The following is a 20,778-nucleotide window of genomic DNA, read 5'->3' on the forward strand; positions in this document are numbered from 1 at the left end:
GTTTCTAAGCTCTTGAACTTTTCTTCCATCTGTGAAAACATTGAGAAATAAAAGTTCAGGCAAAGAATTTTTCATGCATTTTTTTCATGTGTGAAAAATGTCTCCTGAAATGTTCTCATCTGAGGGCGGCTGTGGCTCAGGGGTCGAGCCAGCGTCTTGTTATCGGAGGGTCACAGGTTCAACTCCCATAGTCTGAATGTTGAAGTGTCCTTGGGCAAGATACTGAACCCCGAACTGCTCCTGATGTTGCTGGTCGGCACCTCGCACGGCAGCCACCGCCATCAGTAAAATGCTTTGGACAAAAGCGTCTGATAAATGTACATTTAAATGAAACAAAAAAACCCAACTCTCTCTCATTTATATTTCTACTCAGCTTCACTTAAAAAAAAAACATTTCGGGAGAATTTTTCAAAATTTCTTCCACGTTTTTTTTTTTTTTTTTTTTTTTTTAAACACTTCACTTTTTCATGAATTCTGAGTGCAAAAGAATTTTAAAAAATTAATCAGATTGCTGAATCTGAACAGAAAAAAATGGAGAATCTTTATTTGTCATGTGTCAAACCAAGTCGGGAAAAAAGGATCGTTTATTTCTTTTTCTAATTTCTTCAAATTTGTAAAAAAATAAATCCAGATAATTTTCTCTCTTTTTTTTTCAGCGTGAACATTTTTTTTCAGGACGAAAGAAATCTTTTTTTTTTTTAAATTTAATTTCATGTGACAAAAACAGATTTCTCTTTTTCTTTGTCTGAAACTGAGTTAAAACAAATGAAAATAAAAGACTGAATTTCACATTTCTAAAACCAAGTGATTCTTTTTTCCGAGGAGGAAAACTCAAGTGCAAAAAAGTAAAAACATAAAAAAATTGGGATTTTTTTTTCCTCTGTGAAACCGAATGAAAAAAAAAAGATAATTTTTTTTGCCTGTTTTTCATCGATGGAAATAAAAATCAAAAGAACATAAAAAAAAATATCTTGGGAAAACTGTTTATCCACGAGTTCTCAAGTCATAAACACAGGAGAGAAAACAACAAGAAAATGTTTCACCCAAAAAAAACAGTCTTCACTTGCCTCACTTCTGTATTTTCTCTCCACTTGTCTGAAAGAAGACGTGATAGAAGCAAATCCTCAAGCTGCTCTTCAGTTAATTTCCCACTAAAGAAAAGTTTCAATCATATTAATCCTGTGACTTTATAAGCCGCTGCACTTCCAGAAGAAAGTTTACAACCGTATTAAGAACTATTTGTGCTTCACAGAAGTCTGAAAATTAAACTGTAAATGTCTAATTTTGAAGGTCTTTGTGTGACGTTCCCTGTCAGAAGATTAGCTGCGTTTTGTTTTGTCAGACTCGAGCTTCCAACAGCCCGGTCAGCTCACTAACACACTCGTATAAGTCTTCCTTTCATGGATTTTCCCATGACCGTCTTCATTTTCACACACTTTAATTTTGTCTTTAGCCTTTTTTTTTCTTGACAGTGTTGACAGAGACGGATAGTGACATCAACATGTGTCTCGACAGTGTGCCGCCTCGCTCAGGAAGATACTAAATTATCAGTTATTCAGTGTTTAAACTGGGAAATGGTTTCGCTGCGATCTGTTTGTGGCGGCACTGGCAGTAAAACGCTTACAAACATGTAAATCTAGAGGGGGGATGCCCGGTGATTAAACCAATAAACACATGCTTCTTCAGGGATAATCAAACTGAAATGAGCTCCTACAAGCTCCAGTGAAATAAAATGTCTAGAGGCTTCGAGTTTCGAGGGGTTCAGTGACGTGGAGGCGGCCAAGAGAACTCAACAGGGCATCAACAGATGAGTTTCTGTCTGGCAGTCTAAGGGGACGAGGTTCTCAGGTGCTGTGTGTCAGTTCAGGGTCTGCCTCCTCTGAAGGACTCGGTCTTTCTGGTCTTTGAAGGCGAGTCCTTCAGAGAGACCTTGTTAACCTCGTCAGCCGTTGTTAAATGTGACGGTCTAGCCTTTGGAGCATTTCCTGGTTGCGTCACCAGATGTTTTACGATTAAGTCACGATTTCTGCCGCCCAGGCCCGCGAAAGAGACGATCTATGCTACGCGATGTCGCCATTTTCTCTCTTTCTTTCTTCTTTCTCGGGTGTGCAACGAATCTTGGGATATGTGAGGCCACGAAGGATCGTAGCGGTGCATCCTCCAAACACAGGGAGAAGAAGGAGCATCTGGAGGAGCCTTCAGATGGGGACAGACTTCACGTGGCGTTGTGACATAATTGGCCTTCAAATGCTCCTCTGAAGGATGCAGACACTGAATTTAGACACAGCACGTCTCACCACCTGCACACAGGTGATCTGAATCACTGCCATCGACTGATGTCCAGTGAGATTCTGAAAATCCCCCCAAAACAAAAGAAAGAGAAAGAAGTAAGTCTGAAACAATCGCTACGTCTACAAGTTAACATCTGAACCTTGTGCTCTGTAGTTTCAGTGAGTGTTAGGAAATCAGATTAATGCGTATTAATACAGCGTTAATCACTATTAATCACTAATAACTATAAATATTAATGGAGTAAAGACGCTTCAGTCTGAGCAGCCGTGATTGTGAAAACAGTGAAACAGCTGATTGTTTTAATTAGTGGGCAGGTTTTGAACCTTTTTAAAGTCCCTGCAGTATGAGAAAACACGAATCAACAGGGGAACAGACTCTGACGCGACACCAGAGCGCTCTGCGTCGAGTGAACGACGATCACCTCTTCACCTTCCTTTCCTCCATCAGCGGGTTCTTGTTCTTTTGCATTGTGGTTTTGATTTCCACAGTTATTCAGGTTGATGGTGACCGAGGAAAACAATGCCTCTTCCTGTTTTGGTTGCGCAAAAACAGAGATGTCAACCCGAGGAAGTAGCATTAGCCTTTGTTAGCTTCTGTGACAAAAACATCACATGGTGATTGTTGCTCTTTCCTAAATATAACCCCCCCTTTCCCTTAATAATTAAATGAAAGTGCAGAGGCAGAAGCAGATTTCATTTCCTGTATTCAAACATTTGAACACATCAGTCTATCCGACATTTAGTGCAAGTTCTGCAAACATTACATCCACATTCACACAGCAGGCTGCTGCAGCGACGTCGTCCCGCTGCACATTAAAAAGACATGAGTGAGTATGGAAACAGAGAGACGTGGCATTCATAATAATTATGATTCATCATTAATCAACATGTGGATACTTGACAGAAGTGCTTGGCAATGAATATTTAAAGCTATGTTCGACTCTAAACAGAATATTTTAACAACAGTTTAGCATATCAGCGTTATTAGACCGTCAGCACCGGCTTTAATATGAATCACTGTTTACACTGATCATGAGAGAAACTGTCACCCTGGAAGCTTCATTATGAACCAGTTCATCAATATTCCAGCTGGATTGAAAAGAAACTGCAGATGTAATAATGTCAGTTTTTCACGATAAACTCTTTTCGGACACGTCGAGTCGTCGTATGACTTCAAATATTCAAAATAAATTAACTGTAAAGGCCGACGGGAAGAAATAAACATATTGACTTTTGTTGTTGGAGCTTCAACAGTTATTTGAGAAATCTATCACCAACTGTTCTGATTATCAATCAAGCAGTTTTTGACACATTTAGCTTCTCAAACGTGAATGTTTTCTTGTTTCTTTCCTCCTGTGACAGTGAAACTGAATCTCTTTGGGTTGAGGACAAAACGAGTCACATTTTTTAGAAGATTTTCAAGGATTAAATAATCAACAAAGTACTCCATAACTAAAATAACAGATAGTTGCAGCCCTCATTTAGATGATCAGCTCAAATTAACAAAAACATCCAGCTTCAGACGTGATCTGCTGCTTTTTTGTGTGTGTTTTTAGATAAACTGAATATTCTTTGGTCAGTTGCACAAACATTGTGGAGATGTGACCCTCAGCTGTGACCGTGATGCTAAATTATCCGCATGTTTTCAGCGTTAAGCTTACAGTTATTCCTCGTGCAGCACTGATACACGTGCTCACGCCACAACCAACATCCAGCAACGGATCTGAATCTCATCAGCGAATCAACGAATCCAGCAAGACGATGTTGCCGAGCAATTAGTGATGCAACTACACGACAGACTGCTGATTGGTTGGAAAATCTCCACACTGCTCAAACTGCCAAAGTGACAATAACTTCCACATATTGTGTTCGACAATAAAACAAAATGATAAACGATAAAACAAAGTGCGATATATCAAGAAAACAGTAAACAAAAGGATGTGTACTTGGCAATACATTTACATTTCCACTTGTAGATGGTGGATGGTGACACACACACACACACACACACACACATTCAGGCAGAAGACAAACAGTGTGTGTGACACCTGTCAGTAAACCAGGCGGATACAGACACAACATGACATCATTCAACCGCTGCCAGACTGGATTCCCTGTGGTGCCGCTGCGCCGCACTGCTCCTGAGAATAAGAAACACCTTCACGGTCACTTACGGAAAATAACCGTCACTTCCACCTGACAGACTGCTGAACTCCCCGGAGACCAACTGAATGACGAGAGGTCGCCGAGTCCAATCGGGAGAACATGTGGAACCGTTTTCCATCCACGCTGCGAAATGAAGTTGTGTTTTGTGGCTGCAAGAATCAAACAACTTCTTCTTATCAGGCTGTTCTGCAGCAACGAGCATCTCAATCCTGTTAAAGAAGTAATCATCACGCACCTACATTTATACACCTGTCTAGTTTCTAGTATGTTAAATTGTTTGACTGTGTAAATACTTTGGAGCAGCTTGATTGATTGAACAGTTGTTCTTCTTGCTCCCTGTGGAGAAGCAACAACGTGACGTACAGACACAGTTGAAGCGACAACCAGGAAGAGCAGCCCGACCGTTTCTACATGTATGACTCTACTGGAGACAGCTGTCACTTCACATCGGCTGTGATTGACACGTGTCTGTTTCACTGAGACATCATCCACCACTGACTGAGCTGTCACTGATCTGATTTTCTGACAAGAAAACAAGGTGTCTGTTTCAGAAACGTTGTCAAGTTATCTCTAAACTCTCAACAAAGATCTGCAACTTGGCCAAAAGTGTGAGGACATCTTAACATTTCTATACGTGAAGGTTTAACATATTAGGTGCTGCTGTAACAGCCGCCACTCGTCTGGTTTTAAACGTCATATCAGGGGCATGTTCTGTGTAAACAGGGGCGTCATTTTGAGAAAAATCAGCAGCAATGTGTGTAAAAAAGATGGAGTAGACATCGATCTGGTGCTGCACAACAACCATCAACCGGACAGACAACATGTTCTGCAGCACTTGTGTGAGAGATCTCAGTGTTTGTGTGTTTTATTGCCTGTGTAACATCGACTATGTATATATAGATATCTAAAACCTGTCCTGTAGTTGTTCCATATTGCTGGAATTCTGTAATATTGACAGCCATGAGAAGAAAAAAGGTTTACTGTAAACTCTGACGCACTGACACTGGACTGTTGAGGTGCTCACTGCAGCAAAACAGAACCTGAGAAGAAGTTTCTGCCTTCACGTCGACGTTTCAGCTGTTATCTTTTGGCTGGTGCTCATTTTAACTCTGTTACTGATGCGGTCGACTGTTGACTGTAATTTCATGAAATCCCTCAGATGTATCGGATCAGAGCGTGAGTGTTGATGCTGATTATTCCGTGTGATGGTCGCGAGCTCAGCGCTGTAGATACTGTATGTGATTTTTTTTTATTTGGCTCTCACCGATACTACTTCGTCTTTTGGCCGTTTTATTTTTGTTGAATTATAATCCGCTCAACACATGTTGGCTGTTGATGGGCTGAAGTTCCTCTTGAAGATTCCTTTTTATTTAATAAGTTATTCCTTCACCAGAGTCGTGTCAATCCGTCCGCCTGCGGTACCTCAGTGAAGGTTTCAGACTCGTCGGTGCTGCCAGTTTGTGTCACTGAGGCCTCGTCACATCCACGGTACAGTTCCAGAGACAATCCCATCGTGTCCTTGAAAGTACCTCTCTTCCAGTCCCCGCCCCCGCCTCCTCCTCCTCCTCCTCTTCCTCCCAGCTCCACCTTCATTGAAGCTGGGACACCTTGAGGGGCGAGGTGCTGGCAAAGTCCAAGAAGAAGGGTCCTTCCTGTTTTGGCAAGAAGGTGGTGGGGATGACGTTGTAGATGCCTGCTGGGACGTGTTCCGCCTCCATGTAGCAGAAGCCACATCTAGTCATAAAGAGAAACTTTAGTTAGCGGAAGTTCGACTGTAAAATACGATGTTAGCTGTATCTTATTAACATGTAGCGACAGACTAACTGTATCTGACAGGTTTGATCATTTTTAACCCTATAAAAACACACCTGGTGCAGAGTGCTGCGTACATCATCCTGTTTATATCGATCTAAAATAAAAACCACAACAGCTAAAGCTCGAATTCTTTCTGCAGCAGTAAGCTCAGACCTTCAGCTTCCAAGGAATCATGTTATAACGGGCAGTGGCGTGACAGGATTGCCCCAAAATGGCCGCAGGAAACATTGTTTACATGATCCTGTTCCAACACATCTAACATAAAAACTGTTACAGCTGAAACTTTCATTCTTTTTGCAACAGAAAGCTCAGACTTTAGTTTCGAATAGGTTGTGTTACTTTATGAGAAAGTCTAATTTATGACATAATTTCATAGATACTCCAAGAATTGATATCACAATAATCAAAAATACCACTTGAAAAAAAAAAAACTCTTTCTGAGTAATTTATTTTTTGGTTTGTTTTTTTAAATATTATTTTTCGTTTTGTTCTGACAATTTTTTCCCTGTTTTCTGACTAATTATTTTCCTGTTTTTCGTAGTAATTTTTTTTCTGAATCATCGCGATAATTCGAACTCCCGCGAGAACCTCTATCCTGCAAGTGACGCCCATGGGCCTATAGTGACTCCTGCCCGCACATTCATGCCCGTGGAGCATGCCATACTGTCCAACTGATCCTGGAGAAACATTGCTGTGTCTAGCAGATCTGAATGGGCTTTCCTTCTGAACAACCACAAAGTCCTCAGGTGCCTGCGTAGAGTCGACAAACTAATGGTAATACCATCGATATGACTTAAAGACAGGACTCTCCCAGTGTGTTAAACCCAGCTCAAAGTAAATCTTGATTAAACTAAACAAGTCGGTCATGATTGTTTCCATCGAGCTCTCAATAAAGGAATGAATATGGCTATTGTTTCAAGTGCTCTCTAAACTCAGAAAAATAATCATTCAGAAAATCAGAAAAAAGATTACTCCGAAAAACCAACCATAAAAATAAATTACTCTGAAAAACAGAAGAAAAAAAATTTACTCCGAAAAACAAACCAAAAAAAAAAAAATTCAAGTGAATGCAATACGCTTCCGTAGGTTTGAAACTTTTAAATAAAAAATAAAAAACTCTTCAGACTTCCTTCATGAACCAGTTTCCTCATGACCCACAATAGCGACCTGCAAACATCTGAAGAATGCATTGATGAAAGCAGCACTTTGTCTCTCTTGTATAATGATGTAATTTAATTACTGGGTTATGTGAACGCCCTCGTTTAGATTTCTCTACAAGCATTAAAATCTGTAATCACTCGTTACAAACCATTTCTATTATTGTCTGTAACAGTTCAGTGTCTGTGCAGCCTGGTGGGAAATTCATTTCACGTTATTGATCTTGTGCCTTTAACGACTGATGGCTGATCTGTGACCAGCGCCTCGGCAGCTCCACAGCAGATGTTTCTATATTGTGACATTTTATAATGTGTTTTTTATCTGTACCTGTAATCTCCACTGCTCTTTTTCTGGAAGGCAGCCGGGCCTGGATCCCCGACCGTCGACACCATCACCATCTCAAACCCAACGCTGTACTGCCTGCACACACACACACACGCACACACACACACACGCACGCACGCGCACACACACACACACACACACACCACACACACACACACCAGATTTAGCCGATAAGAAAAACTGACATCATCAGTGTGCTGCTCCTGATCTTCTTTTAAAATACCTTTTTGCTTCTTCAGAGGTAAGACAAGTTTACCAAATTGAAGAATCCTTAACTGCTTGTCTTTAAGTTTTTAATATGTGATCTTCCTGTCCAGCACCTCCACAGATCTGTGGCTTTATGAGCTATGCAGGGTTGAAGCTTTGTGGGTGAATCTAATAAGGAATCTTTCCAATAAGCTTGGATATTGCTGACTAACATTAAAGTGTGAGGATGATATAAGAGCTCTACTTTTTGTTTTGTTTGCAAGACTGCAGTGCCGGTGTTGCCGTGCTGATCCAGGGAACACGTCCAACTTGGCCAAATCCCGCCGTGCGTCAGGTTACAGTCACACAGTTTCTTGACACATCGTTTGGCTCCGATGCTGGTTGTCAAAAATCAAAACCTTACATGTAGCCTGTTGTTTGTCCTTCCCTTTCAAATCCCATCGTTAAATTTTGTATTTATGTACTTTCACTTGTGCATTTGCAGCGTATCTAATCCTGCATTTAAAATCAAACTTAACGTGGATTAATCTCCTGCTTCTTCACTGTTAATCTTTCTTTCTCCTAAAGTTAAGTTGAGCTGTATTCATGCATAGAACCAACAAATTAATGTCGATTTATGGTGTTTATGTTTACCACACATACAGTGGCACTGGTTAATATGTAGGTCGGTCAATATGGAAGACAAAGAGGACAGAAATCACAAAGATCTGCTTGTGATCATTTCAGAACCGTCTCATGTCTGCTACAAAGTACAAAACAAGGAGATATCATTCACACATCCCTGACCTCATTACTGTCTGTACATGCTGCTGACGTCACAGCCTCAGTTCACTGTACAGTCAGACTCGTTTGTCAACAACCATGAAGTCTGTGTTTATGTTAATATGACATGACAGTTAATGACAGTTGTGTAAATATTCAGCGCAGACACAACAGCAGACAGTGTGAAATATATAATGTGCAACAGAGTATTTTGAGTTGTCACCAGACCGACACACTGCACTCACTGAGTCATCTAATGTGTGTGTGTGTGTGTGTGTGTGTGTGAGAAACAGACGGAGAGAATAATCCAGATAAATCATTAAGTGTTAATGCCACAGTGTGGAAAAGTCACTGATTCATCTTCCTAGTGAGTCATTTAATGAGTCGGCCAGATTTATTTGAACTGAGGTGAAATTAAATAAAAGCAGCAGCGGCACCGTTTTATATCTTACAACCATCTAAATGTCAGAAAGAAGAATCTACAGTCATAACTGCCATTCTGAGACATGACTGATATGAATTCGTTAAGGTTATAAGCAACATTACAGGTTTATTTGTGACGAACACAGAAAACGTTCAATGGTTTTGTTGATTTTATGTTTTTAGCATTTGGAAACTCAGACTAGGAACCAGTCAAAGTTTAAGATCACTAAAATATTCCCTGCAATCAGTGGTAATATCTCTGTGACTTCTCAAAATATATAAAATAACATAAAGATCACTTACACAAGGCCAGTTAGGGACGCAATAAAGTCTTAACACCTAAAAAATGTGAGAGTTGTTTCCTGTATTTTTATTAACTCATTTCAATGTCGTGTTCCATGGAAGCGCCGAAAGTTGCATCATTTAACAGGACGGCATGAAAAAATAAGTGATGCACGTCGAAAATGAATAATAGTAAGTAAGAAATAATTGTGTGTGTGACTCATTTGTGCAGCTGATCTGCTGTTAACAAAGCTTATACTGTATCAGGCTGCTTCTGCAACAAGCCAGAACCATCGGAATCATATCTTTATACAAAGAAAGGAATTATTTAACATTTCACATCTGCTAAATAAACAAAAGTCCCTCGTGTGGATTTTAACAGCTGGACAGTCAGAGGACCCTGGAGAGCACCTGAGGAACGGTTGTGCTCGAGCATTTTACAAATGATTTAAAGGCTGATGTCGGCCTAAAATATCAGTTTATATGTTTTTGTTATTATCATCCTCACCTGGATCCTCGGAGCTCAATGAGCAGCGGTCCCGAGCGCTCCAGGTTGATCTGATAGATCGGGTTGTGTTTGTACGAATCCTTGTAGTTCCCACAACCTCCAGCGCTGACTCCCTTCCACTGGCCGTTAATCTGAGGACAGAAGCAGAAACACAAACATGAATATTTAAGATTAAAGTGCACACACACACACACACACACACACACACACACACACACACACAATAACAAACGTATAATGTATGAAGGTGTGTGGATGACAGACCCGTTTGGTTTGAGTGAAAGGATTCGGGATCTTGGAGAAGGTGAACTTGCATCCAGAGTAAACCTGTGAAAGGAAACAGAACCGGGTCATTATGAAAGAACAGAAAGACGACCAGCTGAAAACAAAAGCAGCAAGAACAGAAGAAAAATGTACTCAAAAAAAAAAAAAAAAAAAGGTATTTTAAACTGAACACGAGCTGCTCTAACAAAAAAATCTGGCTGGTTTAAAAAGTAAATAACAAAAAAAGGAGTAAAAACAATAAGACCAACAAATATTACTTTTTCGTTAACAGCAATTTTGTAAGACAAAGTGAAACGCTTTGAAACAGAAGCTGTTAATTTATTCATGACTGCAGAGCTTTCACATCAGAGAGCGGCGCTGATGAAGGAAACATCGGGACAAAGAACGTCACGTTTCTCGCTTTGATCTGAGCTGGAAACTCGGCGAAACAAGAGAGAGACGATCAGTTATTCAAAGAGTTTCAAAGAGAAACAATGATGAGAGAAAGAGAGAGAGAGACCGAGAGAGAGAGACAGAGAGAGAGAGAGAGAGGGAGAGAGAGAGAGAGAGAGAGAGAGAGAGAGAGAGAGGAGAGAGAGAAAGGGAAAGAGAAAGAGAGAGAGAGACTGCTGTTGTTACAGGAGTTCAGATGCTGTTACACACATGAAACATACAGCAGACACGTGTACAGGCTGCATGTTTTCTTTTAACGAGCGAGTTCAGTATAAACAGACCTCGCTGCAGTTAGCAAGAAGAGGGCATGAATTAAAAATGAGAAAAAAATATATATGGGTCAGACACACACACACACACACACACACACACAGAAATAAAGAAGAAGATATTACAAACTGGCTCAGGGAACGTGGGACTTTCTTGAAAGAGATTAACTTCAAAAAAACATAATTCATATTCCCATATTTCACTATTTTTCAGGTTTATACATTTATTTTTTTAATGTTAGGTGTCTACTACTAAATGTTAAAGGTCCCATGTGTGGTGTAGTCCGCCATCTTTCTACAGTGACCCAGAACAGACAAACGAAAGCAGGCGGTGAATGCCAATCCTCCAGGGACAGCGCCAGAACATGAAGCCAAACACCACGTCACAGGATGCACTGGGGACCAAAAAACAGCAACTAAAAGTTCATGTAAATGAAGAATGGGGGTTTGTGGGTCTGCAATGCAAGCGGTGCACGGGCATGTTGAGGGACAGAACAAGGAAGATGACTGATGGGTGTCAGCTCGAGGAAGAGTGAGACACAGTCAGCACATGGACAGGTTTTTATGGCCCAGAAGGTCCAGGTGAACTACATCAGCTGACGGCACTCTAAAGTCAGCAAGGACCAGGGCATGTGAGTGTAGCGGAGCACGCGAAATATAGTCGCTGAGCAGGTTTTGATCCAAAGGCCAGAGCGATGGTTCCATTTCGCTCCAGTTCCATTCCGATACCGCTCTCCACGAGTCTAGGGCATGCACAAGTCCACAAGGAGGTCATTCGTTGAGAGATGGAGTTTGTAGAATATTTTGAAAAGCAAGCAGACAGGTCATATAGGTGCAACGTCAGGAATTGCTCCATCTTTTAAATTTGAGCGAGCGTGGAGCGATTTCACCGGAGCTGAATGAAATTTTAGGTGAGTGGAGAGCGGTCTTTGAGCGGAGCGGTCTGGTATGACTTTGAGCGATGGAGCGATGGAGCGAAGGAGCGAACGCCCATGTAAGGGGGGAGCGGAAATTCTCGCTGCTCAGCTCCGCTCACATCCTCTGGCAAGGACGGAGGAAACAGAGGAGAGCTGGGAGCTGCTGTAGTAACTACAGGGCGTAAGGTCAGAGGATGACGCGGTGTAGGCTACGTGGCTACATGATGCGTTGATATTGAAGTAAACAGAGGCTGGCGGTAAAACAAAATGGAGAGAGGTAGTCTGGAATTACATTCAACAGGGCAAGTTGTAACTGTTCTGCAATGTCAGCTAGCATCAGCCGTGATGCTAGCTGCTGGAGACGAAGAAGAAATGCAATGATTATAACGCACGCAGCGGAAACAGCTGATCAGTCACGTGAGTTTAGAGGAAACTAAATTCAATGCTTTTTAAGACCTTTTCAAACCACCAGATATCAAGTATTGGATATAAACTTGTGGATATGAATCAAAAAAGGGATGCGTTTGTTTTTTTTGTGGCTGCTCTCTACAATTTGTTGTAAAAAAAACAAACAAAATAAAATACCAGACAAAAGTCCTTCTCACCCTCAGTGTGTAGTTGATGGTGTTCTGTTTCTCATACTGGGACACCACCAGTGTGAAGGTGTGTGTCCCTGCGCTGGTCAGCCTCATCTTGGTCAGGTAATGTGGGCTGTTGATGCGGATGCCGTCGATGTAAGGAGGGGGGTCGGCTGTGGATGGAGTTTATTGATAGTGAACAAACCAGAGAGCAGCAGACGGGTGAAACTGTGGGAGTAAATCTAAAACAATGAACTTGTTCTTCTACTGCCTGTTTTTATAGAGTAATGTATCACAGAAGTTGTGGGTTTGATATATTTTTTTAAAGCTCCTGACTGTGACAGGCAGGTATAAAGTTATAACAGAGTGTTGCCTTCAGACTGCCACAGCAGAACCAGCTCAGTGTCAGAGAGAGAGAAAGTCTCCTGCGGCATCGATCAGAACTTACCCGGGTAGTAAACCTTCTTCCCATCTGTCTTGTAAACAACGAGGGTGATGAACTCTCTGTTTTGTGCAAAATCATCCTGAATAAACAAACAGGAAACGGTCATCAGACAAATTGAAGCCTCACAGCGTCACATCGTAACATCACTGCTGTTCAGGAGTGAATAAAACACAAATTCATCATGCCATGACTTTGTCGTTCTGTCCCAGCTCTACCTTGTCAGTGATGTGTCTGGTGAGCAGCACCCACACAGCAGCGCCCCCTGTTGGACACTGGACCTCCAGCTTGTACTGGGGATTGTTGGCCAGACTGTAGACGTCCTTCACCGGGCCCTGCTTCCCATCCCAGCTACTGCACACGGCACACAACCCAGAACACAAACACTTCACAGTCTGTTTACTCTGATAAAAACAGTGTTTTTTTGATCTATTGCCAGCTCCTCAGGTACAGAGAATTTCATTTACACCCACATTTCCATCTTGATGTTCACAAAACATGATGAATAAACACTTCAAGTAAACACACACACACACACCTGTGTATGCAGGAGGAATCTTTGAACAGGGCGGGGTTCCAGCTCAGGTAGATGACATCATAGTATTGACAAAGGTCCTCCCATGCGATCCAGAAAACACCTGCAAAGCACACAAAGATACGAGATTCCATTTATAAGTCATTACATAACACAACACAGGGTTGTAGACAAAGTGTCAGAAGCAGTCCCTTCATGCTCCTCGCACAATTAAACTGCATAAATCAGTTTATTAACAAAAAGCCATAAAAACAGAAACATATTTGCGGTGGAGGGTGAACTGAGCAGTCTTACAGCCTATAGGAGGAAGTAGAATTCATGGGTTAACTCGAACGTCTAACTGCATAGATTCTCAATGAGAAATATAAAACTACACTCACCCAAGTCTTCTACAAACACTAGAAAAACACTGGAATATGTGTAACATGTATCATTAGCATTTGACGGAGCGGCATGCCTCATCTGAAGCGCTGCTGCGGGGGATTGTACATCAACTACACGGTGGGTGATTCATCTTTTCTCTGTGCAACTTTGAGGCCCCATCAATCACATTTTCAAACAGAAACACAACAGTAGGAACAGGCTGTGTACATTAATAAGGCAGATTTTGCTTAGTTTGTAACCTTTTTGTGATTATTTGATTGATGCTCCGTAATTTCAGGCGATAATGTGACATGCTGTTGTCGCAATGAGCAACAACCTGAGACATAATGAAAGATTTCAGGATAAGCTGTGGCACAGGACATCGTTCATTAATCAGGAGGTCGGTGGTTTGATCCCGGGCTCATCAGTGTCTGTGTGGCTCATTATCGCTCCTGACGAGCAGCTGGCTTCCTGCCTGCCACTAGTGCATGAATGTGTGTGTGTGAATGAGTGAATGCCAGCTTGTAGAAATGCTCTCTGTAATTGCATTTCATTTATCATTCAGAGCAGGAGCTCAAAAAGTGACTTAAGTGTCACAATATCAACTTCAAATTGTGTTTTTTCTGCATGTACAGCATCAAGGAAAATTACGGAAGCGTATTGCATTCACTTGAATTTTTTTTTTTTGGTGTGTTTTTCGGAGTAATTTTTTTCTTCTGTTTTTCTGAGTAATTTTTTTTTATGGTTGGTTTTTCGGAGTAATCTTTTTTCTGATTTTCTGAATAATGAGTTTAGAGAGCATTTGAAACAATAGCCATATTCATTCCTTTATTGAGAGCTCGATGGAAACAATCATGACCGACTTGTTTAGTTTAATCAAGATTTACTTTGAGCTGGGTTTAACACACTGGGAGATAGTCCTGTCTTTAAGTCATATCGGTGGTATTACCATTAGTTTGTCGACTCTACGCAGGCACCTGAGGACTTTGTGGCTGTTCAGAAGGAAAGCCCATTCAGATCTGCTAGACATAGCAATGTTTCTCCAGGATCAGTTGGACAGTATGGCATGCTCCACGGGCATGAATGTGCGGGCAGGAGTCACTATAGGCCCATGGGCGTCACTTGCAGGACAGAGGTTCTCGCGGGAGTTCGAATTATCGCGGTGATTCAGAAAAAAAATTACTCAGAAAAAACAGAAAAATAATTAGTCAGAAAAAAAGGAAAAAAAAATTGTCAGAAAAACCGAAAAAAAATATTCAAAAAAAACAAACCAAAAAATAAATTACTCAGAAAAACCGGAGTTTTTTCAAGTGAATGCAATAAGCTTCCGTAGAAAATAAAGGGAATACCGTTGTCAAACTTCTGTGCCGTCTTTGGGTCAAAGTTGAGGTATTTGAGGAGCTCTGGCGTCCAGTTCTTCTCGTCACGCTCGCTGTAACGACCCTTCCACCTCAAGTGACTCCACGGATTCTTCAGCTGCAGGAAACGCATTCCCTACAACAACAACAACACACGACAGATGATGGACGGACACACAGGCTGTGGAGTCAACAGACGGACTAACATCTTTCATCTGAGTGTTCAGTTTGCTGATAGTGCAGCATGCTGAGTGTCAAATTAGTCATTGTTCTTACAGAATAATGTCAAAGGATCGTTTTCTGTTTTGTGTTGGGAACAATGTGATCTCTCTTCAGAGCCCTTTGCAGGTTTTAACTGAAACACCTGTATTTACTGGTAACACTGTATCATTAGAGCTTGTGTTTTCCATTTTCGCTCTCAGGTAAATCTCAGTGCTCGAGATGACACACTAATGCTAACCTTGTAATCCCTGATGTCGAGAACGGCGTAGGCGTGTGTTGGCACTAAACCCCATCGCTCCCCTTCTTCCTCTGTCATCACCCCTGTTGCCGTGGTTACGAGGACGTCACCCCTGTGAAACCTGGCAACAGAGAAAGAGAGAGAGAGAAGTTGACACAATGCACAGATGAAAAAAGGGAAGGAAAAGATAAGAAAGAAAAAACCCAGATGATCACAGAAAAACAAGGACGGTTTGTTTTAAAAGAGGAACTAACTTTTTCTGTCTGTGTGTGCGTGTGTGTGTGTGTGTGTGTTGCTCACCTCTGGAAGAGCATACGGAAAGTGTCGTCCTTGCTGAACGACTGATTGTCTGAGTGCATGGCGATGCGTTCAGGGATCCAGCCAGTGAGTGCGTGCAGATCGATGTTCTGTAGCAGAGAACAAACACAAAAAGTTGGATTTCCTTCACAAACTTTTATCTTGACACAGACTTTGTTTTTTTTTGTCTGCTGCACAAAACGGCCGCCAACCCTTTCAGAAAACTTTTTCCAAAACTTTCCAAAACACCTGGTGTTGTGATCAGATGTGTTCTATCACACACTTTCAGACTTGCCAAACCTGTCTGACACAACATGAACTTTATTTAAATCACACAGATATTTGCTCATCACCCTCAGCATCGTTCTCCCTGCTCAAAGTTTTTACTTTAATTCAAAAATAGTTTCCTGTCCTGGTTCCCTCCACCTTCACTCACCGAGTTGGAGCCGGGGAAGTCGTAGCCTCCCATCACCTTCATGTAGGCCTTCTCTATCAGGGAGACCCAGAGCTCGTTCTTGTTGCTGGAGTAGGAGCACAGGAGCTCTCCGTTATGATCCACCGGCAGGTAGTCGTCTATAATCACCTGCAGCGGAGACGAAGACGGGAGGTTGTACAGATAGAAAGAAGGATGTTAAACTTGCCAGGTACTGAAAATGTCATGACAGGTGCATTTATAACGTGCCGTCTTCTACTCTGGCTGGTCGTCTGTCTTTTACCTTCCTGGGAACTCCGTTGATGTGCAGCTTGACCATGTATTTCCCACAGGGGTTATACTCTGGTTCCCCTCGTCTGTTCTGAGGGTAGATGACACTGTAACAACAGAACAAACACACACACACAATTAAAGTCTCATGTTTGGTTTTTATCATTTTTAATATGCATATTTCAAATTCATCACTTTCCCCCTCAGATTCATAACTGGTGACAGTGATTTTACTCATCATTGCATCTTGTATTAAGACACAAAATCTGGGAAAACACAACAACACACATTAAAGTTTAACTCAACTGCACCAATAGGTCATTTTAAAACCATGATTCCAAAATAGTGAAATCCTGAATGTTAAACTGTTCTGCTGCTTGTTTTGCTCTCTGAGATCTTTAAGATTTAAATAAAGGTTGAATTCAAAGGTGAGCAGCTGCAGTGAAGAGATGGAGTGTGTAGATACACAAGTCAAATTTACTGTTTGTCTACATGATGTCCAGAATAACTTGGGAGACTTTCTGTTTTATTAAGATGTTCAGTTCGTGTCTGAGATGACATAACAACATGATATTGTTTCCAACAACACTTGAAATGTTCAACACTGAAAACTTTACTTTTTTCAGCCCGAACTGAGTTCAATTTAAAGTATGAACATGTATCTGCCCTCAACTACTCCCAGTCAACACACAGCGGCGACACACAGTACCTGGTAATGAGTTTCTTGTTGTAGCGCCTCTCGTAGGCCGCGCTGATGGCGAGCGACGCCACAAACGAACAGTCAGAAACCACCGTCTGGAAAAAAGCAGAGGGGATCACAATCTACTTGTTTATAACAGTGAAAATGTTATCATATTACTGTGCAATTACCAAAACAAATATGCATTTATATGCAAACCAAAAAAGGCTAACAGTTCAAATATATTTAAATCGAAGTGCTGCATGTTTATACTCTGCATCACTGGCAAAGGATGTTTTCACATGATCCTTATGTGTGATGATGCAGCGCCCTCTGCTGGCTGAATTCAAGCAAGTTAATACATCCAGTGAATTCAGAGGATACAATATAAACAATCATACTGACAAATACACAGTTCACATGATGTACTCTGGGTAGAGTGGACGAACTGTATAAAAGAAGACACAAATAAAAGAAAACACAAGTATTGACGAACCTAAATCCTCCACCAACACTACAGAGAAGGAAATCATAACCACATCAATAAAATCGGGGGAAGTTTACAAACTAATCCTGCCATAAATATGAAGACATGAACACTATGGCTGACTGAAGCTGCTGATCTGACCTGTTTGATGCTGAAGCTGGACACAGACATGATCATTGTGGGGTTATTGGAGATCTCGTCTGGTCGGACCCAGCGGGAGAAGATGGCTTTCTGTTTGGGTGACAGTGCCAGCTTCCCTGTTTTGTCCCTGGTGAGAAGAATAAAAACCACTTAATCAGATTTACTGACTACCTAGCTTATCAAAGTGCTGCTAACTGTAAAAGAATGTAATTAAAATAACAGAAAGGAAACTCACGAGAAAGGGACAGGAAAGGCAAATCGCTCCCTCAGGTCCACACTCATAAAGGGCACATAGGCTATACCGTTGATTTTAGATGTACTCCTGTACAAAGAGGACATGATCAGTACGACAGAGCAGCTAACAGTTAATCTTAGTCAGTACCGTGTCTTGTAATAGGAACAAAAGAGCAATTTCTTGTCTTTGGTCTGGTTCATTTATTTTTCTCTGGGTGTGTAGCAGGCTTCACACCAACTCATGTTCATTTCCTGACATATTTTTCACTTCATCTGAAGGTCTTTCAGTATTGGAGAGTTTTAAAGTCTCACCTGAGCACCTCGATCTCCTCAGAAGTGTAGCGCTGACCGTGGGGCTCGCTGGACTGGACCGCCCGGACCGGCTGGGGCTGTGGTCGGTCATGGAGGCTGAAGTCTGGCCCAAGAGGGAAAAACTGCCGGGCCGGTCCCCCAGAGCCGGCCGCACTGCTGGCCTTGGTTCCAGTTCTGTCCTGAGTCTGAGCTGGAGTTGATTTGGACTTGGATTCTTTAAGACCCTCCGCCCTGACCGAGTATAGTGGAGGAGATGGTGAAGTTCATTATAGAAAATTGATTGTTACAGGAAATAATATGGATGAACAGTCATGCTACTCTGTGCTCTACATTATTTTTGCAAGTTTTTCTTTCTCTAAATAACCAAAATTTTGTTTCTTTCAGATTCAGTGATTAATCTACAGCAGTGCAGTGTGTACGAGTGGTTTAGACTTGTTCCGTAGACATTCATGAACACGCACCTGTCTAAAGCCTGACGTGCTAACTGCTTCAGCTTGGTCTGCAGCGCCTGGTCCGACGTCTCATTGGACTGTTGAAGGAGAAACAAGCAGGAATAATGTGACTGTAGACTGTGTGAAGAGTTAGTCACTGCCTCTGAGGGTGTGATGACAAAGAGACAGAGAGAGACCTACACTGGTGATGCAGAGCTCCACAGCCTGAGTGTACAGTTCAATGGCTTCATCGTCGTTTCCCTTCTCATCTTCTTCGAAGGCCTGCGTGACCAGGAAGTGGGCGCGCTCCAGGTCCACCTGCTGCCGGGACTTCAGCGGGTCGTTCTTCTGAGCCTGGCCTGGAGTCACAGGAACGACGAAGACACACGACAGGCAACTTGTTAACAGATTATTCAATCACAAGAAAATGTGTATTTATGATAATAAATGAGGAGTCTTTAGGTTTATGAATCCTTGGCTGCACAAAAAAGGAAATCTGACTCTGAAGAAACTTGATGAGCCTTTTCCACAATTATTTGACATTTTAAAGTAATTGATTAATCGTGAAATAGTGAGCAGATTAATGGATAATGAAATCAATCGTTCTGCAGCCTGTCGACCTCGAAGAAGAAGGGAAAACCCTTTCAGTCTGGGTGATTCTGTCACATCTTTTTACAAAAAGATGTCCGTGTTTGAATTCTTGTATTAATCTGTATTAGCATTTAACCTTTCCTGACCCAAAATGCCAAAGTCCACCATCAAGACTCTGACCGACGCTCTCTTCCAATTCACAGCACCCAAAGAAATGATGCTGACACTTTAGAATGTATTTATTTAAATATTTTCAAGTAGCGCTCTCAATCAGTTGCCAGTTTATTAGGACTGCAAGAATACAACTGATGAAACTTTTTGCTAAAACACTTTAAGAGATTTAAAATGAACTGTGCTGTTATTTTGGAGGCTTCAGTTTGCGCTGCTGTTGAACTGGACTGAAGGCTTGTTTCTCATATTTTGTCCACTCCAAATATCGCTGAAGGCAGACTCATTTGGTTTTAAAAGGTCAGATTCACACATGAGTTATTCTGCAGCTTCATATTTACATTACAGGATGATGTGAAAAGTTCAACTTCTTGTATGAATATTTTGCCATTCATCTGACACAAAATAGCTGGAACATGCAAATGGAAACACACAGAAACGTCATTGACGGTCTGTCAAACAAGAAGGGACACTCCCAGTTTGTGTGGTCACACCCATGCAGACACGCACACACACACATACACACACTCATAGTGTGAGGAGAGTCATGGAAAAAAGTTGTCAGACAGTAAATGAGAAAGTATGTCCTCAAGGCCCAATCAGTAACAGACAACCTCTTCAGCTCTGACAGCTTCTGATTAGATTAAATACTTCAGGTGAGCTGAGGGGAGGGATAAATAATATCATGTAACACAGCAGAAGCTGCCAAGTGCTGGAAAAATACTGGTTTCTTTCCTTCTCTATGACAGCAAACTGAATATCTTCAAGTTTTCTGACAAAACAAGACATTCGTGGACATCATCTCAGGCTTCAGAAGCACTGATTTTTTCTGATATTCTATAACTAATCATCTATAAAAACAATCATCGGTTGCCGTCCTATACCTCACAGAAACCTTTTTAATCTAAGACAATGCTTCAGACATCTTTTTCATGATATAAATGCTGTTTGTCTTTCAAAGAAATTACTGTAACTGGAGCCAGTAGCTGATTAAAAGGAGAGGAAACACTGTTAACGAAAGGTCTGACAAAACAGCATGCAAATAAGTTCACCGACAAGTACTGTAACTACAGACATTAATGATTAATCCTTTATCCATTAATCACCGTTGAGAATTTAACCGATTCCAAATGTCTTAA

General features: G+C 41.5%; 1 protein-coding gene across 1 annotated transcript in view; it reads right to left on the reverse strand.

Annotated features, from left to right (window-relative positions):
• Positions 1-2,978: 2,978 nt before the first annotated feature.
• Positions 2,979-20,778, reverse strand: part of capn7 (calpain 7) — a 19,048-nt gene continuing 1,248 nt past the window's right edge. Inside the window, exons 3-21 of the mRNA XM_030394650.1 lie at positions 19,082-19,239; positions 18,911-18,978; positions 18,450-18,680; positions 18,139-18,225; positions 17,904-18,030; positions 17,306-17,391; positions 16,610-16,703; positions 16,330-16,476; positions 15,897-16,003; positions 15,597-15,717; positions 15,128-15,272; positions 13,419-13,518; positions 13,099-13,234; positions 12,887-12,962; positions 12,466-12,611; positions 10,222-10,284; positions 9,958-10,088; positions 7,758-7,850; positions 2,979-6,191 (exon numbers count right to left, since the gene is read on the reverse strand). Coding sequence (XP_030250510.1) covers positions 6,047-6,191; positions 7,758-7,850; positions 9,958-10,088; positions 10,222-10,284; positions 12,466-12,611; positions 12,887-12,962; positions 13,099-13,234; positions 13,419-13,518; positions 15,128-15,272; positions 15,597-15,717; positions 15,897-16,003; positions 16,330-16,476; positions 16,610-16,703; positions 17,306-17,391; positions 17,904-18,030; positions 18,139-18,225; positions 18,450-18,680; positions 18,911-18,978; positions 19,082-19,239 — 2,261 coding nt within the window. The 3' untranslated portion in view covers positions 2,979-6,046. The remainder of the gene's footprint in view (positions 6,192-7,757; positions 7,851-9,957; positions 10,089-10,221; positions 10,285-12,465; positions 12,612-12,886; positions 12,963-13,098; positions 13,235-13,418; positions 13,519-15,127; positions 15,273-15,596; positions 15,718-15,896; positions 16,004-16,329; positions 16,477-16,609; positions 16,704-17,305; positions 17,392-17,903; positions 18,031-18,138; positions 18,226-18,449; positions 18,681-18,910; positions 18,979-19,081; positions 19,240-20,778) is intronic.

This window comes from Sparus aurata, chromosome 17, assembly GCF_900880675.1.
Source record: "Sparus aurata chromosome 17, fSpaAur1.1, whole genome shotgun sequence".
Taxonomy (NCBI): domain Eukaryota; kingdom Metazoa; phylum Chordata; class Actinopteri; order Spariformes; family Sparidae; genus Sparus; species Sparus aurata.